Source organism: Paracoccidioides lutzii, assembly GCF_000150705.2.
Source record: "Paracoccidioides lutzii Pb01 unplaced genomic scaffold supercont2.6, whole genome shotgun sequence".
Classification (NCBI taxonomy): domain Eukaryota; kingdom Fungi; phylum Ascomycota; class Eurotiomycetes; order Onygenales; family Ajellomycetaceae; genus Paracoccidioides; species Paracoccidioides lutzii.
Window position 1 is genome coordinate 860,028 of NW_015440952.1, and position 23,916 is coordinate 883,943.

At 47.6% G+C, this 23,916-nt stretch overlaps 6 protein-coding genes and 1 non-coding gene across 7 annotated transcripts; 4 read left to right on the top strand and 3 right to left on the bottom strand.

The window, feature by feature from the left end:
- Positions 1 to 1,532: 1,532 nt before the first annotated feature.
- PAAG_02859 (adenosylhomocysteinase) lies at positions 1,533 to 3,129 on the bottom strand (the record flags this gene model as incomplete). The annotated part of the gene is made up of 5 exons (XM_002795337.2): positions 1,533 to 1,975; positions 2,032 to 2,633; positions 2,706 to 2,832; positions 2,894 to 3,026; positions 3,091 to 3,129. 5 exons carry the CDS (start codon positions 3,127 to 3,129, stop codon positions 1,533 to 1,535), a joined length of 1,344 nt encoding a protein of 447 aa, XP_002795383.1.
- Positions 3,130 to 10,312: 7,183 nt separating this feature from the next.
- On the top strand, positions 10,313 to 10,525 carry PAAG_11563 (hypothetical protein; the record flags this gene model as incomplete). Its single annotated transcript, XM_015847193.1, has 1 exon — positions 10,313 to 10,525. The coding sequence occupies one exon, from the start codon at positions 10,313 to 10,315 to the stop codon at positions 10,523 to 10,525; it is 213 nt and encodes a 70-aa protein (XP_015703217.1).
- Positions 10,526 to 12,088: 1,563 nt separating this feature from the next.
- On the top strand, positions 12,089 to 13,210 carry PAAG_02861 (pyridoxal reductase; the record flags this gene model as incomplete). The annotated part of the gene is made up of 3 exons (XM_002795339.1): positions 12,089 to 12,146; positions 12,220 to 12,652; positions 12,718 to 13,210. The coding sequence occupies 3 exons, from the start codon at positions 12,089 to 12,091 to the stop codon at positions 13,208 to 13,210; spliced, it is 984 nt and encodes a 327-aa protein (XP_002795385.1).
- Positions 13,211 to 13,988: 778 nt separating this feature from the next.
- Positions 13,989 to 15,244, top strand: PAAG_02862 (zinc finger protein; the record flags this gene model as incomplete). Its single annotated transcript, XM_002795340.1, has 2 exons — positions 13,989 to 14,523; positions 14,610 to 15,244. The coding sequence occupies 2 exons, from the start codon at positions 13,989 to 13,991 to the stop codon at positions 15,242 to 15,244; spliced, it is 1,170 nt and encodes a 389-aa protein (XP_002795386.1).
- A 391-nt stretch (positions 15,245 to 15,635) lies between these two features.
- Positions 15,636 to 16,598, top strand: PAAG_02863 (hypothetical protein; the record flags this gene model as incomplete). The annotated part of the gene is made up of 4 exons (XM_002795341.2): positions 15,636 to 15,746; positions 15,844 to 15,868; positions 15,919 to 16,085; positions 16,347 to 16,598. The coding sequence occupies 4 exons, from the start codon at positions 15,636 to 15,638 to the stop codon at positions 16,596 to 16,598; spliced, it is 555 nt and encodes a 184-aa protein (XP_002795387.2).
- Positions 16,574 to 16,644, bottom strand: PAAG_11564. The gene has a single exon. It is a non-coding gene; the product is annotated as a tRNA-His (tRNA).
- A 1,420-nt stretch (positions 16,645 to 18,064) lies between these two features.
- On the bottom strand, positions 18,065 to 22,772 carry PAAG_02864 (chromodomain helicase hrp3; the record flags this gene model as incomplete). Its single annotated transcript, XM_002795342.2, has 2 exons — positions 18,065 to 18,179; positions 18,304 to 22,772. 2 exons carry the CDS (start codon positions 22,770 to 22,772, stop codon positions 18,065 to 18,067), a joined length of 4,584 nt encoding a protein of 1,527 aa, XP_002795388.2.
- Positions 22,773 to 23,916: the final 1,144 nt, after the last annotated feature.

A 23,916-nucleotide genomic window follows, 5' to 3' on the forward strand; every position in this document is an offset into this window, starting at 1 on the left:
TGCACGAGCCTCTCATTGAGCAGCAGTCTTCACTTGGAACGTTTATTCTTCTTCGGCTCCTTGTATGATGGGGTGCTTGAAAGTTTGTAGAGTTGACTCTCGATTGGTTTTTGGACAGCAGTTTGTCCTGAGCTGGTAACTAATGGGTGAACAAGCGATTTTTATGCCACGCGAGGACGAAAACATCTGCAATTTAGGGAAGAGGTTTGATACCACCCAGTAGAACCCCATTTGTAAGTTGCGTGTCGAAAGATATTCACTACATGAAGGAATTCAGACCGAAGGCATGACATCAAGCTGTAACTAACGTCCACGCACCGTCCTGAATTCTCCTTGATGGTCATTTCTCACGGACAATACCAAAGCAACCAACTTGAACACCGAAACCGAAACAGCTCCAGGTCGATGCGGCACGTGATCTCCAGAAGCGAGATACCTCCCTTGCCTTAAGGTTTCAATGCGATGAGGATGAGGATTACATCATGTTTGGAGACCTTTCACTCGTGTGTTTAATGGCAGAGTTTCCTGTGAGGCGTCTTTATAGGTCGAAAGCAAATGAAGTTCGAAAGGTACCTTGGTTGAGCAACTTACGACTGCGAAGGGACCTTTTTAGATCGCTTTGGCCTGATGTGCCCAAGCAGATTACGGGATATGATGGCGCTATTCTCACCAGCAATATGCCCATGGCTTTGGAGGCCTCATAGTATTCCACTGCAAAAGGGTGTCCAACCCCCTGTGACCGTTGGATAGGTCGCAATCATGCGGGTCTCCATCTTTTATACAGATATGTGAGCATACGTTGTTTGGCATTGTTGCTGTCTGAACCTTGTTGTTGATAATGAAGCTGTTGCTGCAACCTTGTAACGTGTAATCATGAAAGAGCATCATAAAATGCAGGTGTATCTGCCCGATGAGTTAATGGTTCATAAGCTTCAAGGTTTAAGCTTGTCACCGGTACATAAGATGGACGCAAAAGTGAGAATATAACGTGTTGAAAAATCATTTTTAATTTTTTGAGGGGTATCTCATCCATTCACCTCCAGATATATTTCAATGCCACCCACGGCAGAGAATGCCTTCAGCAACAAAAAGTGATCTTATTTATGGACAGTTATAAATGGTATTGTTGAAAAATACCAATCGCCGCAAAAGAAACAGGCAAAACAAAAAGAGATGCAGAAAGAACTTAAATATTTACCCAAACAGAAGAAAAATTGGTGCCAGTTAAAATCAGTAATGAAAAACCCGAATTGACATCTATGTAATATTTCTGCCGTTGAAGGACAAAATGCTTTTGGTTGTTCCGGGCCCCAGATCTAAAGATGAATTAAAAATTGTTCCTCCGTTTTAAGTCATAACATCGTAGCCTCATGTTGAAAAGTCTATGTGTCATGCATCCGTACTCCAGCATTTGTGCAGTTGTATATGCACTGAAAAATAGAAGAGGAAAGGTTTAATACCGGTAACTGCGAGGGAAACTCGTTAGAAAGCGTTTTGGTGGCAAAAGAATAGAAAGATAAAATTTGGGCAGCTTACATCTCAGCCTTATAAGGGCCATTAATCTCGAGGCCCAGGTACTCAGCCTGCTTAGGGGTGAGTTTGGACAATTTGGCATTGACGTGGTCGAGATGCAAGAGAGCAACTTGTTCATCGAGGACCTTGGGGAGAACGTAGACACCAACATCCCGCTTGCCACTAGTAATACCGAACTCGACGTACTTGTTGCCGAAAGCCGCATCCTGAGACTTGTAGAGCAAGATTTGGGCAAGGACTTGGTTCGAGAAGGAGCAGGACATGACAAAAGAAGAATGGCCAGTGGCACAGCCAAGGTTGACCAGGCGACCCTCAGCAAGGAGAATGATGTGACGTCCGTTGGACATCAGGAAGCGGTCGACCTGAGGTTTGATGTTCTGGACGGACTTGGCGTTGGCCTTGAGCCACGCAACATCGATCTCGATATCGAAATGGCCAATATCTAGCTTCGAGTTAGAAAATTTTTATACATACTGTATCCAGACAAGGGACACTTACTGCAAACAATGGCGTCATCCTTCATGACGGAGAAGTGTTCGCCAGTGAGGATATCGCGGCAACCGGTGCTGGTAACAAAGATTTGGCCGATAGGGGCAGCCTCCTCCATAGTGGTGACCTGGTAGCCAGAAATAGCTGCCTGAAGGGCATTGATGGGGTCGATCTCGGTCACGATGACACGGGCACCCATGCTGTGCAGGGCCTGGGCACACCCCTTTCCAACATCACCAAAGCCAGCGACAACGGCAACCTTGCCAGCAATCATGACATCGGTGGCACGCTTGATGCCATCGACAAGAGATTCTCTGCACCCATAAAGGTTGTCGAACTTGGATTTAGTGACAGAGTCGTTGACATTGACAGCAGGAACAAGAAGCTCATTGTTCTTCAGCATCCGATACAGGTGGTGGACGCCGGTAGTGGTCTCCTCTGATACTCCATAGCAGTCCTTGAGCATCTCGGGATATTTCTTGTGCACAAGAGCAGTCAAGTCGCCGCCGTCATCGAGGATGAGGTTAAGCTTCTTTCCATCCTTGAATGCCACCAACTGTTGTTCAAGGCACCAGGTGTACTCTTCTTCAGTCTCACCCTTCCACGCGAATCTGTATTTAATTAGCTGGTCAGGGTCTGTTCACGGAATGTAGAACAAGCCTTCTTGGAACTGGATTACTTACACAGGGGTTCCTGATGCAGCAATGGCAGCGGCAGCGTGATCTTGAGTGGAGAAAATGTTGCAGCTCGACCAAGTGACTTCGGCACCAAGAGCTTTAAGAGTCTCGATCAAGACGGCGGTTTGAATGGCTGGAGGCCGAGTATCAGTCACAAAAGCCCCATCTACAGATCGCAATAAAAATATACGTACTCATATGAAGGCATCCGGCAATTCGGGCACCCGCCAATGGCTGGTCTTGGGCATATTTCGAACGAATGGCCATAAGACCTGGCATCTCAGCCTCAGCGAGCTCAATCTCCCGGCGGCCAAAGGCGGCCAGCGACTACGTAAAAGGTGAATACAATGGATCAATTATCCGTATCAGCAGCAGGGGAAAAACAACGTACGATGTCAGCAACTTTGAACTTGTGGGCTGGGGCACTCATGACGGCTGGGAAACGGAATGAAAATTGATGCGGGGTGGTCTACGCAGCAATCGGCAAGCTGTTAATTTGGAAATCCATCAACATCAAGTGTACCGAAGTTGGGAGCAAACAGACACGGGGAACATACAGACAGGTGCTGTAAGCAATAGATCTAGCAGAAAGACTTATGAACGGGGGAGAGAAAACGTTTGAAGAGCGTACAGCGCAGCGATGAAATGAAGGCTGGAAGCTGTTGCTTTTTTTTTTTTTTTTTTTTTTTTTTCGGGGTGGGGACTTGCTTCACTTTGAGCTGTCCGGCTTTTCCCGCCAAGTGACCGGGCCATCAATATTCCGGCCTAAGCACAGGATTAAGAGGGTAACCGTGCCACGCGCAACTCACTAATCAGGTGATTGTGAGTGGTGAGTGGTGAGTGCGCGTGGCACGGTTACGCAGTCAACTACCTTAGACAGGGCTTTATTCAACAACACACACAACTCTCTGATCGTTATACAAAAACATCTTAATCAATCCTGATCACATCCCTATAAGCTCTCTCCCATCCCCTCAGGCAGCAAGCCTGATGGCGTGCCGACGCAGCGCCGCCAGCGCGCCCAGCCCCCCAACACCACCGAACGCGTCCCGAGCCTTGACGCGCATCTGCTCCCCCATACGCCGTCCACCCAAGAGACCCCATCTCCTCACCCCAATCGCCCGCCGCACATGTGAACTGAATGACATGGAGTCTCCAAGCTCCCCTACACCAGCAGGCAGCTCAAAGAGCAGAAATGTCGCACCAATTCACCTCAACCTACGTGGCCCGATGGCTAGCGATCTCCTAGCCGCCCACGAGGCTGAGGCACAGAAATCCCATGCAGAAGCACTAGCGGCTGCAAATATGCTTGATCGGATTGAAGAAGACCTAGATGTCATGAAGGCAAAAGGCCTATCAAGGGCACTGGCCCTTGGAGCCGCTGTGAAGGCGTTAGTCAAGGACTGGTACAATGGAAGTCTAGAAACAGCTAAGCAGTCCACCACAATCAAGCCTGCTGGCTCCACTGGTGCAAATGATGCAAGAGCTCCTACCTACGCAAAGACAGCTGCAGACAGCACCAATGTAACAAAAACACCAGCAACCATACTGCAGAAACCCCTGCTTAGGAATAACCCCAGAGAAGGAAAAACACCACGAATCCTCGCGCGCCTGCCTTCAGATCATCTAGCTCGCAAAGCAAGCCCAATTGCTACTCTTAGAAAGCTGAAGGCTGAACTCCCAGGGCCTTTGGCAGCAGCCATCACAGCAGTTCAAGCCATCCCCACAGGCATTGCCATCATTCCTAGAAGCTTGCAAGACATGGAGGCCCTGCTAGCCCAAAAGAATGTTTTAGCAGCCACCCTCACCAATACTCAGATAGAGAAGGAAGAACATTGGATCACCTGCCTGATTCCTGGGCTGCCCATGGAGATTAGTGACTATGGTGGTGGAACTCTGCATCTCTCAGCAGAATCCATGACAGAAGAATTCACACTCCAAACCAGAATCAAGCCTGTCCAGAGTCGCTGGGCAAAAATACACCCTGGAAACCCAACAGCCACTCTTATATTACACTTTTCGCAAGAGACAGCAGTAAACCTGCCATCAAAAGTGGAACTATATGGATATCAAAGACCAGTGATCAGAAAGGCACCTAAGGTCAAAATACAACAATGCAGCAAATGCTGGGGATTTCATCAAGAGAGATACTGCCTCCGCGTCCCTTGCTGCAAAAAATGCAGTTCTAAGAATCATGTGAAAGGAAATCCATCCTGTCATAAGGAGAATGAAGCATGTGGATGCCCCAATCGCTGCACTAACTGTCTTGGACCACATGCCGCGGATGATCCATCCTGCCCCACCAGACCAGGGATAAAGAATGGGACTGTTCAAAGGCACTCAAGAAACCAGCTGAGGGATATCCGCAATGCACAGAGTAAGGCATACTTGGCCAAGGCAAGTAACAGCAAATGCGGTGGTCGAGGGCCATCAACAGACCTGAGGTTGAATGATTCTACTGAGCATAGATCTAACCTCACACCGACATCAAACACAGCACCAAGCACAGCATTGAGCACAGCATCAGGCACAGCATTAGGCATGGCGCCCAACCCAACATCTAATGCAACACCCAACACGTCATCTCACGCAACAACACCCTCCTTTCAGCTACTCAATGAAGAAGAACTCTAGATCTCCGCAATTCCTGCAGATTATGCAAGTCAACGTAGGAAAAGGGGGCCCAGCACACGAGACGGCCCTCAATCTAGCGTTTGAAAGAAAGACTGACATCCTTCTCATACAGGAACCCTGGATTCACAGGAACTTAAGCCAACGCATCTCCAAAAAGCATCCAGCATTCAACTGCTTTGCCCCAATTGAAAAGTGGGACAGGAAGCCACGGGTCCTCACCTATGTGCGTAAACACCCACAAATCCATGCTCATGCAGTCCCAGGCCCCTGGGCAGAAAACCGGGACATCCACATGCTGCACATACAGGCCTGGGGTCTACAGCTTCAGACAGTCAACATATACAATGCACCCCCAGGCGCAGAGGATCCTGGACAAGGTGTGGGCTGTCTTCTCTCCTGGTCTGTCCCAGCACTCCCATTGCTCCTTGCTGGCGACCTCAATATCAAGCACCCCGTGTGGCAACCAGGAGTGCCTCCAAGCATGTGGGCGGAACCATTCCTGCAATGGACCATGAATTTCAACTTTACTCTCACCATGGACCCAGACACTCCCACACGTGGGCATAACATGATAGACCTGGCCTGGGCCACCCCGGAATTAGTTATCAAAGGAGTGGACACACAGGTGGACAGATCCCTTTACACTTCCTCTGACCACCAGACTCTTCTCACCAAAATCAGCCTTCCACAGGGCGCAAGGCCTGACAGGCCAACCCACTTTTTCCGTCTCGACACCATGAATGAGAAGGTCTTTAACCAGACGCTGGAGGCCTATAAGCCAAAACTAGACAAACTATGTGATTTCCCAGAGTACCCCAATACAGATCAGCTGGATGCCCTGGCTAAAGGTATCACAGATGCACTAATAGCTTCCCTGGAAAGTTCCACCAAGAAGAGCACCGGGCAAGGCACAGGTCAGCCATGGTGGAATGAGGACTGCCAGAAAGCAGTGACAACACTACATCGTGCACAGCACCTAGGCTCTAGTTTTTTACGAGAAGCAAAAAGCAACGTAGCCAGGACCACCAGGAAAGCCAAGAGAGAATACTGGCGAGGCAAGATAGCAGAGGCCTCAGTGGGGAAAGATATCTTTAAGATGATCAAATGGGCCCATTCAACTGGCTCCTTTCATTCCCCCCCTCTTGTAGATGAAGAGACTGGGCGAACGCGAACAACCCCTAGAGAGAAAAGAGACCTTCTGCAACGGGTGCTCTTACAGAAGGCTGCAAGCAGAGAGGATATCCCAATCAGCTGGTCCAACCCACCATCTGTCAAATTACCTTTTCCTGTTGCCTCAGCACATGAGATACAAAGTTCTCTGCTGAACACGGGTAATACCACTCCAGGAACTGATGGAGTGCCAACAGAGGTGCTACGAAAGGCATGGCCACATATTAAGGTATCAGTGGAAAGGCTGTTCAGAGCCTGCCTTAGGGTTGGCTGGCACCCAACCTCCTTTCGAGATGCCACACTGGTTGTGCTGCCTAAGGTCAACAGAGATCCAACACTCCCGCGATCCTACAGGCTTATAGCCCTTCTCTCAACGTTGGGGAAGGGACTGGAACGCCTGGTAGCCCGTAGGCTGGCCTGGACAGCTATACAAGAGAAGATTGTCCACCCCCAGCATTTTGGAGCCCTCCCTGGGCGGGCTGCCTCAGACCTAGTGGCAGCGATGGTTCATGATATAGAGGAAGCCTGGGCCCATGGAAAAGTAGTCTCTCTTCTTACTCTGGACATCAAGGGTGCTTTTGATGCTGTACTCAGAGGAAGGATGCTGCGGAGATTGCAAGAACAAGGCTGGCCACCAAATTTAATTAGATGGGTGGAAAGCTTCATGACAGGACGCACAGGCAGGATCAGATTGGATGGACTCCTGGGAGAGCTCTTTGATATCCCAGCAGGGCTTCCACAAGGCTCGCCAGTCTCACCTATTCTATTCATGCTGTTTATTCAGCCTCTGTTCTTTCTAGGAACTATACAAAGAAGATGTGCACGCTTAGGCTACGCAGATGATCTAGGACTGCTTAGTGCTGGAACCACTCTTGAAGGGAATGTTGTTACTCTCCAGGAGGATTTCAAGTTGCTAAATGATTGGGCCAGCAAAGAAGGGCTGACATTTGATTTTGCCAAAACTGAGATAGCACACTTCACACGGCGCAGAACCCTTTCAAACCCCTCAATTGACCTTGAAACAACATCTGGCACTCACTCTATTACAGCAAAGGCAGTGAAAAGCTCCATAAGATATCTAGGAATCTGGCTAGATAGAAAACTGAGCTTCAAGAAACACGTGGAGACCATGGCGGCTAAGGCACGACAGGTGTCTAATGGCATACGAGCACTAAGCAACACAGCAAGAGGCGCCCCAGTACAACTGCTTAGACAATCCATTCAGGCCTGTGTGCTCTCTGTGCTCTGCTATGGAGCAGAGGCCTGGTGGCCTGGAGCCACACGAATGGAGAAGGGAAAGGAAATCTCCAATCGAATGGATTGCCTAGTCAGAAAGCTAGATCTAGCCCTTAGAGATGCTTTGCGAGGGGCACTGCCAGTCTACAAGACCACACCCATTTCAGCTCTACACCGTGAGCTAGGAATCATGCCAATGAAAGAGACACTAGACAACCGGCGTGCTGTATTTGCAGTAAGAATCAAAAAGCTTGACAAGAGGCACCCGCTAGTGAGACGCTCTAATAAAGTAGCTACCACCAAACCCTATACCACACGTCTGTCTAGAGCGTCCAGTCATGCTGGTGGGATAGAAGCATATGACCCTCTACTCACGCCCCCTTGGATGAGATTTCCCAGGAAAGAAGATCTGCAGATTGGGTATGAGGCAGGCCGCACAAAGGAACAGGCAGCACAAGACTTTAAGAGCTGGCTACAACAACGCAATCCCCTGGATCTGGTGGTCTTTACCGATGGTTCACAGATAGAGCACCCTCAGCGTGCGACTGGTGCAGGATGGGCTATATGCTGGGGTAGCAAACACCGTCTAATCTCCACAGGAAACCTGCCAATGGATAAAGCAGAGGTCTTTGACGCAGAGGCAATGGCAGCCCTGCAGGGCCTAAAGGAAGCCACCACCTCGCCTCAGGCGAAGTTTGCCAGCAACGTCTACATTTGCCTAGACAATTTGGAGGTAGCACGAGCCCTTGGATCCGTGCCAAACACCTCTAGCCAGCAGGTCTTCGCGCAGTTTCTGAAAGCCATAAAGGCCTGGCAGAGCAGGGATAGGCTCCCATTGGCCACCCAGAGCAGGGTGGTCATTAGATGGGTCCCAGGCCACGCAGGCGTGGCTGGTAATGAAAAGGCAGATCTTGAAGCCAAAGCAGCCGCAGCGCAGGCAGCAAGTGCAAGCATGGTACCTCAACCTGACAGCATAGGCACTCTAGCTTATATAAAGCGACACACTATGGAACAAACCACACGGGCCTTTGAGAACTACTGGGCCAAAAATCGGCCCAAACGCTATATGGAGCTGGAGATCCCACTAAAGAGAGCCTCAACAGAGGTAAAACTTTCATGCTTCACATTAGGAAAGCTCTATGCCGCCCGATCAGGTCATGGAGACTTTGCAGCCTACCACAGCCACCTTAAGCATGAAGATGCAGAGTGCTACTGCCGGTGTGGACATAGCAAAACTCCAGAACATTTCTACTATTGCACTCTTGCAAGAAAAGCAGCAAAGCGGCGCCGGCCTATCTACAATCTCCGCGAGACACTGGCAACCTCGCGTGGGGCCCTAGAATTCAATAACTGGCTAAGAGAAACAGCCTTCTATCAGAATATCTGTCCAATGCGCCGTCGCGCACCTCCAGATCAGATCCCACAGACCATTCTCTCCTCTGTCTTGCCCCCATCTTCCTCACCACCTCCTCCTCCTTCCTCTCTTTCCTCTCCTTTCTTTCCTTCCTTGCCTTCCTTCCTATCCGCCTCCCCTACCTCCCTCCCACAAACCTAAAACCTCTCAAAACCTCTGCTCTATGGCAACCGACCCATGGGCTCTGCCGGTGCAGCAATACGCAACCCATTTTTGCCTCATTTGTAAGATAGCTACTAGATAGGTAGTCGCCTACGGGCGTAGCTCTACCCGCCCTATAGTTCGACGCGGACTCTACTAGATCACGTGCCCTTAAGGCACGTGGACTAACCGGGCGTTAAATAAAAACACACACACACACACAGGGCTTTATTGCGCCTGTTCGTGCCTTTTTCCATTCTATATACTCTATGAAAACATCAAATTCGGGTTGGTCTCGGACTCAACTCCCTACGCTGATCTGCATGAATAAGAAAATAATGTTGCAGACGGTAGGCCTCTGGAAGGTTATCAGATCGATAGATAGTTAAACTGTTCGTCCCGGTTGTCTTTTGATCTGCTTGGTGTTTGTTTCTTTTGCAGAAACGATTTTCTAGAGCCCGTCGCGACCATCCCCCTGACAGGCATGCCTTGCCCAGCTACGCCAACTTGAGGTCCTTCAACGGCTGAGGACCATATCTAAACACGAAATAATCGTTGGTGCTGGAGCTGGTGAGGATTACGCTTATGCAATTTTCCATATCCATCAAATGCATTTGCGAACGCAATAACGAATCTAAACGAAACTTTAGGTATAGGGGCTCTCTGTGCGAAAAGTCGAAAAATGGAGCCCGTGATCTCATTTGCGTGTACGCAATTCTGGCAGCTTCCGCATGGTTAGACGCGGGTTATCAGCAGGCTTGATGTCGTATGGAGACGCAGACAAGATTGTTTTCGAAATGGTGAGTTGAAGAGTTTTGCAGACCGGTAGGGAGATGCTGTATCGTGAAAGAAGCACGGGAAAATCAGGCTCCGAGAATAGTTGCTTGTGCCATGCTGAAGAGATATCATGAAGGAGTTCCTGTCTCATTATCACCGTCACTGAAAGGCGGTGATGGTGCGAAAATCATCATTTCAAGTGGTGGGATTAACGAGACGAATAAACCCCCCCCCCGGACAAATGGGTGCAGAACGGAGCTTCACACCTGCCACACTACACTCCAAGACTGGAGATGTTGATGTCGATATCAGATCAGCATCCGACTGGGATCTGGTTTCAGTGGCCGTCCGGCCAGATCCCATGTCAAGCAAACCTGGTCTTGCTACCCAGTGTATCTCGCGGCTCGAACAGGATTTACTAGAGCGGCTAGCCAGGGCCGAGAAGGAGAAATGAGGACCACTAATGCGCACCAGTTAGGGAGCAGCAGCGTCTGAAAATTCTGAATGAAAACGACGGAGAGACGATAAATGGCCCCGTATTGGAAGAAGAGAGGGTTTGAAAGGGTACGGACAAAAAAAAAATTTCCCCCTGGATTCTGGGGGGCTTATCAGGAGTTTACACTCTTGTGGATGAAGAGAGGTACACCGCATAGAACAAATTCTAGCTCATATGGATCGAAGAGGCGTCGTGCAATTATTACACGGGCTTGCCATGTGGATATGGCTGCAGATCTGGAAGAATGAATGCTTAGCTAGTTTAACATGCTGAAAACTGGGGTTGTAGTTGAATGCCAAAACAGACGAATCAGACGTTTAGAGACTATAACCAATGCTAAGTGATAAAGGGAGTTCATGTTTTCCTGCAATGCCGAAACCTCCCTATTACATCACATATTCTTACTTCAATGCTGAAGTACGGAGTATGTAACTATGCCATAGACAAGCGAACCAACGATTAATCCTCAAATCAAGAAGCTATCCATAAAAGAACCCAATCACACGCACCGATCAGGCAACAGGTTTGGCATTCAAGGCGAAACGAGAGTCACGGAATTAGTTCAATGTCTGCAGGATTGATTAGTTACATTTGCCCATAGATTCAGATGGCACGAGATCCTATGAAGAAACACAATGGGACCATTGAAGCCGCAGAATAAACACCTCCAAGTGAGAAGATATCCCTGAATCCCAGCAAAAGTATCCCAGCACCCACTTCATGCAACATCTTCAAGGTGGGCCCTACGGATGACATAAATCCTGGAACCAAAATGATCAACCTTCACCGAGCAGTGGAGTCTAGGATCCAAATGATCGCGAAATAGTCCGAAACCTGATTTAGTTTGTATTCGTGACAACCATTTTTTCCGTTAACAATGTCAAATTCCATCCTCGATTTTTATGCGTAAGCTGGAACAGAAATCAAGTCGTACAACATTCAGTCCATATGATCATTTTATTTATGCCATCCATTCACTCGGTGGGGGGTCATCATTACACGCGCTAATTACCTGGCGAACTGGCTCGGAACAATCACCAGCCCAAGAAAAGCCTATTGAACCAGAAATCGCAATTCCGAGAACATGGATTATGATGCGTAAGATCAAGGAGACACCGACTGTAACTACCCAGTTCAACATAGTCAATTCCCAGCCGAACCGCCGGCGATAACGGGTATAATTTGCACATCGTTTGTTGCGGGCGTCTAAACTCCGGGAACTCTCTAACAATCAAAATCGACTTAGCTTCTGTCTGAGCTGGGATCAATAAAAAGGACGGATTTTGTTTAACGGCGATACGACTATCTCCCGGGCGGCTGTTTGGGTGCTCGTGAGACGAACATAGGCACCCAGGCAAGAGACGCTAAGGTTGGAAGAATGTATAAGTTGAATGTAAATTCTTCCAGATGGTGCTGTTCAGAAACCCTGTGCCAAAACTATCTAGATAACAGAGCTTCCAACCAAGCTCCGAAAAAACACAAAACACCATTCGCCATTCACTATTCACAATTTCCAAAACCATGAAGCTGCCTACTCTGGCTGGAAAAGATGTTGGCCACACTGGCTACGGCCTCATGGGTAAGTACTCAAGCTCGTTGTACAGCATGGCCTTCGACAGACTTTCGCTCATACGTTGGCGATCAAAAAACAGGGTTTACATGGCGTCAGGTACCAACTTCGGAGCGCCAATACACAGAGGCGATGAATACAGCTATCTCTCTCGGAGCCAATTTTTGGAACGGTGGTGAAATATATGGAACTCCGGAGCACAATTCTCTGCACATTCTTCGAAATTATTTCGCGAAACACCCAGAGGCTGCAGAGAAAGTTGTTCTTAGCATAAAAGGAGGCATGATAAAAGGGCAGCTCAAACCAGACGGTTCCGAGGAAAATCTCCGGCGGAGTGTAGATGATTGTTTATCGATCCTAGATGGTACAAAGGAGATAGACATTTTTGAATGTGCCCGGCTGGATCCTAAGTACCCAGTCGAAGAAACCATTGGCCATCTCGCAAAAATGGTCAAGGAAGGAAAGTTTAAGGCTATCGGTCTAAGCGAGGTTGATGCAGAGACAATACGTCGCGCGTAAGTAGTCACATACAGATGGACCCAGACCAAAATATCAACAAACTGACCTCGGGCAATTACAGACACAAAGTCCACCCGATTGCGTCAGTCGAGGTTGAATTATCCTTGTGGACTCCAGATATCCTCAAAAACGGAGTTGCTTCGACCTGTGCGGAGCTTGGGATACCCATTGTAGCCTACTCTCCGCTTGGCAGGGGTGCGCTGGCGGGTGGATTGACTAAAGCCTCCGATCTTCCTGAAGGCGATATACGACGCATTTATCCAAGATTCCAAGATGAGGCCATGGCCACCAACATAAAATTCATCGAGGATGTTAAATCATTTGCTCAAAGGAAGGGCATAACAGCCGCTCAAGCTGCATTGAACTGGGAAAGGACGCTAAGCAACAGCAGCAACATGCCAACCATCATCCCGACACCTGGAGCCACCACCAAGGAGCGGGTGATGGAGAATATGCAAACGATGCCTTTGTTTTCCGCCGAAGAAATGAGAGAGATTGACGAGATGATTAACGCAAGCACTATAATTGGTGGAAGATATCCTCCTGCCCACTAGTTCCATATGAACACATAAATGTCCATATAATTTTAATAGCATATGTATATATATAGATAGATAGATAGATTTTCGGGTACTTTGCTCGAGAATTTGTTATCTACTTTTCATGTTTAGTTTCGCGCAAACCTACTGTGCTGCACTGTGGGAAAGTCAGATAAACTTATACTGAAATACTTCAAAATTGCGACGAGTAAATCAAGGGGTACGAAGTGGAGCAATCAGATCAAGTGTAGGAATTGTGTCAACAGTCAATTTCACAAGATAAATGGAAATTGTCAGTATTGCAGAATTCTCTTATTTCATCATTTGTAATTTTTAGAAACGCAACAAAGAAAAGTGCAAGATCATCTTACAAGAATGAGAACCCATATATCCGCCAGAATCCCGCCAGAAGTTCTCTCAAGGTGGCATTATTATAACACTGTTTGCAAAAATCATCCAGAACGGAAAGGCAGAAACCAAGGCTTTAGTTCAAGGGTCCTTCAATCTAACTAAGCATCATAATACCACATTGGAAACTGCCTAGAGGAGAATGACTTTAGGTCAAATGAACGGTGAAGTTGTTGCAAGATAAAGTGGGAAATTGTTAAAATTGAAGATCTTTATAGCCAGAGTTAATATTTGATCATGTGACCTTGGTTGCCATGAGCTGCGCACCTCAACCATTCAACATCAAACATTCATTGTTCAGCCAGCACAGATTGCGGTAATTCACAGTAGATATTTTGCTCACTCACTGTTCAAAGATTGGATAACACAGACGTTGCCCCTAGCAATGGCTGACTCCCCCGGCTCTCCTCTCTCCTCTCTTGCTTCTGATGAGTTCGCGGAGGACATGAAGTTCGAGGACCATCACTCACCAACTGTTTCGGCATCCCAAATGCCACCTTCAAAACGTCGTCGCACTGGTATCGCATCATGGGATCGACATACACCCATCTCATCCATTCATGAAGATATCCCACCAGCATCTCCTACCGCTTCGATCTCATCCGATACCTCTGGTGAGCTGCCAAATTCACCTTTCACCCTGGCCCTAATAGGCGGTGGTGTAGAGGACGACTACAGCGGACAGGGACGGGATCAAGTCACTGTTTGCCAATGGGAAGGATGCAATGCGAATGATCTGGGAAATATGGATGCTCTTGTCAAACATATCCATGATGATCACATTGGATCTAGACAGAAAAAGTATCTATGCGAGTGGAGTGATTGTGCTAGGAAGGGCCAGACACATGCGAGTGGGTATGCATTGCGAGCGCATATGAGAAGCCATACAAAAGAGAAACCGTTCTATTGTACTTTACCCGGTAAGCTTTCTTCCGTCCTTGCGCCAATAAGATGTCGATACGAGAGATGCCAAGTTCATCCCACTAAGAATCTTTCGTCAAAATAGAGTGCGATCGAAGCTTCACACGCTCAGACGCTCTTACAAAACACATGCGAACCGTTCATGAAACTGATGTCCTTCGCCCTACGGATGCTACTTCAAAAGGAGGTGCCAGCGCGACGACAACAGGCATCGCTAAACCAACCCGGATCAAACTAAAGCTCTCCCAGCCCGCAAAGGAGGGTAGCCATGACGGAGACAAAAACGATATCACGAAAGAATCGGATCCGTCAACAATTCCCTACCTCGGTCCCGAATTAGGATTCGACGACCACGAGCTTTCCCTTTCCCCGGAGCAGTTGTGTCATCTTCTATGTCGCCAGATCCACTGGGCGGAGCAAGAAGCTGCCCAGCTGAAGCGTGACTGGGATATAATAGAACCTATTAGAAAGGAGTCATGGAGAGATAAAGAGTTAATTTTCGAAGACGTCATACATGCGGAACTTCGTGTGTTCAAGTCCGCTATATCTGCAGAGGATCTGGCTATTGCTCCAGGGAGGAATGGGGCCATGCCACTTAACGAAGCCTCGTTGTCGGTAATAGCGAGTAAAGGGACTGAGGTGTCGAGATCGAATGATCCTCCTGACTCTATTAAGCTCGATACCAAAACTACACAAGAGACAGGACCCGTTGAGGCTTGATTATTGCACTACTGGCAAATTATTTTTGTACTCTATTAAACTTCTCTCCATTTTGCTTTTCATTTGTAATGAGAGCTTTATCTGGCGAACAGGGTATGGGACACGGTTACTTAGTGAAACCTGAGCTTCTCTTTTTGATATTGCAAAGAACATTGGCATGCTTTCTTTTGATGTAAAATTATTCTTGTCTAATAATTTGCTATCATCCCCACTTTGTGCTCTTTTATCCTTCAAGTTCTCCGATTAAGCATGATCAATGCGAACAGTTATCTCCTTCACTCTTCATCCAACCTGACAAGCTTTGGATTGAAATAATTAGAACGATAGTTAACTTCACCCAACCAGCATGATAAACTGTATTCCTGTCCCATGATCAAATAAGTATCAACCCATGACATTTCAGAAAAAGGGCAAAGATCCATCTAGTAAGGATGCTTGGCAACGGATCTACGGGGAAACGCCTGTGACAGTGAAAGAGGCGCATCTGGAATGGGTTTTCAAAGTAAGTGCAACAAGTCAACTGGCCCATCAAAAAAGATTAGTTTCTCCATGCGTAAATCTCATCTGTCAGAGATATTAACCTCCAGTAATTGAAGCAGCCCCAACTCCAGTTCCGTAACCGAGGTTGACAAGAATGGTAAGGCTGCTTGTTGAAACGAGAGCTTCCATTTCAGAAATACGGTATTTTAGAAGGAAGGATATCTTCCACAAACAAGCATTCATTGAGATTGAGCTCCATATGCTGGGCAAAATTGGTAGTTCAACGGGCCAACCGCACAAAGGATGGGCGTGTGCCGGAGTTTCGGCTGGAGGCAATGTAAAATGGATTCGCGAACCTCCAGTTCGTGAAAGAGAGCAACACGAAATATCAATCACCTCTATTTAAATAACTGAAGTCCCTGTCGACGGCCTGAAGTAAAGAGATGAGGAACATTACTTCTCCAACCAAGAGAGTAGAAATTATCAATATAAAGACCTCTATTATATAAAGACCCCGCATAATGTGTATGGATAAGCCCTGCTGCAACCCCAGCACTATGGGGGATAGGGCAACCGCCTACCTCCTTACTCTTAATCTTTTCACCGTTGCTCCTCACCACAGGCTCTCTCAGGATTACCGCTCATCATAGGTCCAAAAGGTTCATCTCCACTCAAGACGCATGTCAGGGATCTCAGATATGCTCGGCCCCATTTCCCTGGAGGCCGCAGGACTCTCGCCCCAAACTTGCTCAAACAAACTCGCTGGCTTTTTGCCAACCCTGACACCCCTCAAAAAGCAAGCACAAAAGCGCTACTTGCAAGAGTTGCTCCCAAGCTTCAAGGAGCATTTGACGGTGTTGGGAATCGAGCCTAGGCTGGCGCGGCCACAACGTGACATCTTACCACTCGACCACACCATCGATCTGTATAATTCGATAGCTCCACCTGCTTGGTAACCACCGTGCAGCCAACGTTGATAAAGTAACTCTATTGTGTGCTCCACTATTGATGTCAATCTGGTTACTTGAAGTTGGTGATGAAGAGAACCCTTACATTCTGTAGCATATATATTATCCATTCGCTGGTAAGACAACACGCAAAAGCCCTTGAAGGAGATCGCAATCATCTCAGAAAAGAAAAAAAAAAAAACCACGCGGACAAGTGGGCAATGATCAGGGAAAGGTGTACGAATTTGATATCAGTCTGCTTCTGCTCTCGGCTGCTCTCATCCAAACCGTGAGATATGTTCAGCTACCAAAACTCCTTGATCGACGTCAAGATCAGGATTGTTAGTTAGCTCTGACGACTCCTCTTTCTGCTTCGTCAAAAAAGTAAGGATACGGATCCGAGAAACAACCAAGACCAACTTAAAAGAACAAGAAATAATTCCATATTTGGCACAGTTCAACCATATACTAAAGGTAAAAGGATCACATCGATGTTAATGGCATCCCTAATATTTTTGAATTATCCGTCTCTGCCTCCCAAAACAAGTCGAACCATTGTCGGGTTGAAAAGATTTGCTAGCTCCCTAACAAGGCCCGGTGATCTGCCTTTCTCGTGCCAGCCCGCTAGACAATGACCCCACGAGAGATACGATCAGTGCAGAAAAATGTTGGAGACAAAACGATATAATCAGGATATATCTAGCGAAAAGATGGATCCATTGGTTGCGGGCAAAATTTTTGTAAGGCTGTCGAGGGATGAACAGTCCCTAGACGGCGCGATTCTAACGTGCAGCAGTCACATATATCAAAAGAAAAAAGAAAAAAGAAAAAAGAAAAAAGAAATAACAACGAAAGCATGTTGTATGAGACAGGAGACAATAACCTCAAATGATAAAAAAATAAAAAATAAAAAAATAAAAAATTAGAAGTGCACCGTAGTGAAAAGCTCGTGACGCAAAATCTCAAGCAAATATCCCACAATTGAAAAGTCTCCTATAGAGTTCCAATGAGATAAAGTTAGAACGCCGTCGCCATGCAGGAACAAAAAGAAGAAAAATGGATGAAATAAAAATAAAGAGGAGATGATAGATGATAAGATAGAAAATATAATCCGCAATACACAACTGCGACAAACTCTAGAGAACATAAAAGGGACGGTATATGAGCCACGTGCTGCTATAAGACCACAAACTCCAGGCTGAGTAGATATATGCTGGGGAAGAAGAGAAAACGCAAAGAGTAGAGTCAAAAACCAGACATCCTATCAAATAGTTGTTAACAGATAGATGCCCTAAGACAATCGCAAAAGTTGTCATTGACAGGGCTGCCTTGTTCCGCACATTTAAGCTTTGCAAAAATTGTTGACAAGCACTCGAGGTGCATTGATCGTGGATTATCGACGTTGTTGGGCCGATTCACCGTTTTCAGCAGCGACAAGACGATCGAACATGTTAAGGAGAGCTGTTGCCGGAGTACCCTTGTTGGGCCAATAGGTCGCAGCGTATCCCCTATTGGAGCTCGTTAGTATGTAAATTAAAAGCATATGTTGGACACACATGAAAAACGGGGATAGAGAAAGGGAAAACAGAAAATCAATAAATAAATAAATAGAAAGAAAGATAAAAGTCATACCACAACCGCTCCTCCAACGAAGCTGGTGCCTCTCTACCTTCCAAAGTGTCACGGATAAACTCCCCAATAAGACGCAGTAACCGGCGCAGCTCCCCTGCCCTATCAGTCTTGCTTGGGATGTTCTCCTTGGTGACCTGCGATACCCGCTTGAGATGCTCCCGGATAGGCTTGAATATAACCCTGAGCACGCCGTCATTACTACTAACGCCGCTTCCACCATGGTCGTTGCTATGGCGGTAACGATCTCTCTCATCCCGACTACCCTTCATGCGAGGACGGTCAGACCTGTAACCGTCAGCAGCGGAGTTGTTGGTAAAATCAGCACACTCTCGAGATCTGTGGTGAGCACGAGATCGTGATTTGTCCGAGTCTCGTGGCTTGCGGGGTAGGGAGGGTGCCGGGGACGCCGAGACACTCCCACTCGCATGACCCTTGGAATGCAACCCGTTCTTCTTGATATTGCGGTGATGGTTCTCTACAGCTCTCTTCGCTAGCATGTTCGAACCATTGGTCATTTTGTCCTTCAAGACTGACAAGAGATAGTCTGCACGGCGGACCAGATGGACAGCTCCGGGAGACTTAGTTGCACCTTTCCCACCACCATTCATGCGTTCCGCTTTCCGGTCAACCCGATGCTCCTCGAGAAAAAACTTGTCGGCAAGGGCAAGATCGGGGTCATCGCGAATCTGAGTCCAGGCACCGTAGCCGTGGCGAGCGATGCCAATGCAAAGCATGCCATCTTCGCGAGCACCCCATGGGCATGTATAATCAGCGCCTTTCGTAGCTTCTGGGATACGAAAGCTTTTAGGATCAGCAAGATCAGCAGTTGCATCTCTCAGGATACGCATTTCATTAGGTCTTTCCACAATCGTTTCTGCATTAAGCCGTTTCACACCTTGATGGTCGAAAAGAATCGCCTTCCTCTCTTTCTTAGTGAAACCCTTCCCTTCGCGCTCAAGGGCATTGAGTCGGTTATTCTCCTCCTTTAGAAGAGCATGTGCTTTCTCGATCACATCACTCAAAGCAGCTTTCACCACAGCTATATCCCGGCCAATCAGCCTAGCTTCCCGAATTAAATCATCTTGTCGGTCATTAATGTCACCATATCGAAGATATGCACGGATAAGATGTCTATACTCCTTTTCGCTGAGTGGTCGACTGGGGTCTGGAGGAGGTGGAGCATCAGATACATCGTCAGCGTCAATGTTAACTTGCTCTCGTGCACGTCGCTTTGCCTGGCGCTCCTGCCGTCCATCCAATGGTTCTTTCCGTTTACGCGGCTGATTTCGCTCGATCTCTTGTGCCAGGAACTGCTCATGGGCCCGGCGTTCTTCCTCTGCTTTAATCTGCTCAAGTTCCTCCTTTGGAATGATCTGGTCCCAAGTAAGCTCATCCACTTTCACATCAACAAACTCAAAGGCTTTTAGGAATTCTTCTCCACCATCAGCCTCCATGCCTTCAGCCTGTTCTGTTTTGTGCTCTTCAGCGTTCTCCAGCACAGAGTCGATATCCAGCTCCTCCAGTTTCTTTTGGTTTCCAGATTGCTCAAACATACGCTGACCGCGACGCTTGAGAATGCGAGATATGTCGTCAGAAGAGGTGGGTTCGCTGATTTGGGCACCAGCACGGGCCATTTTGTCTTTGAGTTCAATCGCTTCTTTATCAGTAACTCCTCGCTGTATAGTAATGAATTCAAGCAGTAGCTTATTTCGCGCTCTTTCAAGGACCTCTTCTTCAACAGTATCCTTGGACACAAGACGATATACGCTGACGGGCTTAGTCTGTCCTATTCTATGAGCGCGTGCCATTGCTTGCAGATCAGCTTGAGGGTTCCAATCTGAATCAAAGAGGACAACTGTATCGGCGGTCATGAGGTTAATTCCCAGGCCTCCCGCACGAGTGGAGAGGAGGAAAGCAAAATCATTGCTATCCGGAGCATTGAAGTGTTCGATAGAAAGACGTCGGGGACCGGCAGCGATTGTGCCATCTAACCGTTGATAGGCGTAGCCACGAACATCCATGTAGTCGGCTAGGATGTCAAGCATTCGAACCATTTGGCTGAAAATCAAAACACGATGGCCATCCTTCCTTAATTTGGCCAAAAGCTGATCCAACAACATCATTTTGCCACTGCTCGTGATGATGGCACGCATCATTTCTTCACGGCCAGTCTTCCCCTCTAATATCCTGGACTCAGCGTTGGGAAACATAAACGGATGATTGCTGGCCTTCTTTAGCTCCATCATGATATTAAGCAAGGACTGCTTCTGGCCTTTACTTCCTTGGTTTAGAGCAGCATAGTTTTTCGTCAGGATGTTTTTGTAGTATTCAAGTTGGACATCTGATAATTCGACTCGAATAATCTTCTCTGATTTCGGGGGCAGATCCGATTCAACCTTTGATTTAGTACGGCGAAGCATGTAGGGTTGAATGGATTTGGTAAGTTCCGCTAACTTCACACCGGCCGCTTCACAACTCAAGTCCATGTCATCGTCAATTTGGATGAGCCCGGGGTTTAAGAAATCCATCAAAGCAGAGAGTTCACCAAGGTTGTTCTGAACCGGGGTTCCGGTGATGAGCAGTCGACTAGGTGACTTGAATTCGACGAGCCTAGAGTAAAGTTGCGAATCCCGATTCTTGAGTCGATGAGCTTCATCCACAGCCATAAACTGCCACTTGATTTGACTGAGGAAGGTAGCGTCAACGAGAACGTATTCATAAGTGGTCAAAAGGACATGGAACTTGGGCCGCCTAACATTCCCATCCATTAACAATTCATAATCCTTTATGATATTCCGAGAAACTTCGTTGCCATTGTAGACAACGTAGTTCAGATCAGGCGTCCAATTATCAAAGGTCTCCGCCCAGGAAGGCATTGTAGACAGCGGAACAACGACAATGAACGGTCCTTGCTGATTTCTAACATGCCGCAGCCAGCTTATAAAGGCAACCGTTTGGACAGTCTTCCCCAAGCCCATCTCATCAGCAAGGACTACATTTCGACCACGAACCCAGTTATACGCCATAAAGTTCACACCTTTGACTTGGAACTCCTTGAGTTCGCCGTTCTTAACATAGCTTGGGGTGCCATGGATAGGCTCGAAGGGAGCTCGTGTTGCAGGGTTTGATTCCATTTTGTTTGATATAGGTGGATGGGAGCAGCGGTCAAGATAACGATCGATTTCCCGCTGGGCAATCTCGCTGACGAGGGATGCAGGTTCCCAGGTACAGGAGTCATAAAAAAGCCGTTTCCATTTAACGTAGTACTCTGTTTCACCATCGACCTCACGAGAGCCGATGACACGTTCTGCTAGTTTATAATCTTCAATAGCATCCACATCACGTTCCCGGTCAAGATTCCATTTCTCCTTTTCCTCGGGAATGACTTCAGGGTCCCTCATGTACAGTATGGATTGGGACAAGGTTTTGCGGATGTAGTTCTCTAGCCGACGCACGCCCCTACAGCTGGCAAGAGATTCTAATGTCTCCCAAGTTGCATGATAATGGGATTTCCCTTGCCATTTAATATAGAACTCACAGTCATGGCGACTCAGGTCGTGCCGTGTGATGTCAATGCCGTCCTTCAACCTATAGTTGAGCACGACATCAATGCCGGGAGTTGTGTCATCGACTGCCGTAGCCCATTCACCTGGTGTCATCATCCCTGATTCATCTTCGAATTCATCGTCATCGTCATCTTCATTATAATTAGATACTCTATTCGCACGTCTAGTAGAAAAGCGGATTTCGGCATGGGTGGGTATTAGGTTGTCGGCAGACTGAGCCAGTCGTCGACGTTTGGATTTTGAGGTTCTCCTACGCGAGCCTTGATATTCATCGCTATTGGAGTCAGACGCAGATTCTATTGATTGGGAGAGGGAGGGACGTTGTGATGAACGATTTGGGGTGCGTCGTCTCCGCTTCGAAGCGGGTGCAACAGCGTCAGAGTCGGAATCGGAAGTGGTATGGGCTGTCTGGCGCACAGATCTCGCTCGGCTACTGCGACGCAACCCATATAAACTTGGATTATTTCTTATAAAGTCGTCCTCAATTATGGGGGATTTTCGCTTTGTGCCCCTCTTCAGGTTATGAGTCGATGAGTTGGCCGAGATAGAAGCGAGATGCGCGCCAGAGGCGTCTTCGACAGCGGAATCAGCATCATTCTCACTCATGGCCCTTTCAGAAACTGGAGAAGCTAGGCCATCGGTATCATTGTCATTATCCGATGAGTCGGAATTTATCTCCGCATTAAACTCCTCAGCGGGATCGTCGGACTCCGCATCCCCACTCTCAAGATGCTCCGCATCTTCATCGGAGGAGTGTTCCTCGTCAGCACTGGCTGCGGACATGTCGCTCACGTTACCGATGTTTGAGGATTGATTATCATGTTTCTCGTTAATATCATTTGTGAGGGAGGACTGGTGGCCGTTGGGCAATGTAGACGGCATCGAGGCGGACGGGATCACCATGCTACAAGCTATGAGATTGAAAAGTCAGCATTGGGGAGCAATTAAGCCTGAAAATGCATTTTAAAGCATGGGACGAGCTACAAGACACATATGCGACTGGAGATACGAGTTGCAGAAGTTCTATAACTGGTAAGAGAGGGTAGCATATGTAGATTTGATGGGATGTATTGGTTTTATAGATGGGTTGATGAAATAAGGATGAAGAAGAGATGGCGCGCAGCAAAACCAGAATAACGAGACATAAAGATGAGCAATCAATACTGTAACAATCACAGCATCGATTTCATCAACATAGCAAACAGCGGAAGGCCCTCGACATCCAAACGAAGAGTGTCAAGGGGTAACAGGGTGGGTCAAGGATGGTAGATGGAGAAGTACACAAGCGAGCGGCGCGTGACGGGATTCAGTCGGCGAACAAGGGAGAAAAGAGAAACTTACGATCCATAGCTTGGTGGCCCCGAGGCAGAAATACGTAGCTAGCAATATGGAAGAAAAAAGAGTGTGGGTGGGGGGTGGAAAAAGGGGGGAGCGGAAGCGGGAGGATGCTTCATGGGAGTTCTGGTGGAGAGAGTTTTTAGGAGGAGGGAAGAAACGAAGATGAACGAGTGAAGAGTTGGTGGTTGGCGGTTCCCAAGAATCAACAGCCGCTCCATTGCCAAGGCTTGTTTCGCAAAGGGTTTAGCGGCTGGGCGAGGTTGGACAAAGGCCGCGAAAGGGGCACCGGGCCAATGACGCTAGGCTGGTCTAGGTTTAGCGGAGGCCATTTTAAGCGACTTGGATGACTACGCCATGGCACTCCGCTTATCGCCTCTGCCCAGTACAACGCACTATGATTGGTCAACTGCCGCTAATATTTACTGGTGTCACGTGAGACTTTCTTCCCTTTCCGGTTAGAGGATTGAAACTTACGCAGAGGTACCACGCAATACAGAGGTGTATTGTGGGATAATACTAGTAAATGTTTTAAATCAAGGGTTATTTTTTTTATTTTATATGTAAAAGATACTCCAGTAAAAGTGTTCAATTATCGGTGGGTATCAGCAATGGATGCATAAGTGGGCTGATTGATGGTTTCGAATGCCCCCAGTGGCACTCGGATGTCCAGCCAGTAGAATCCGCTGCATTTCTGCCTGACTAATTTCCA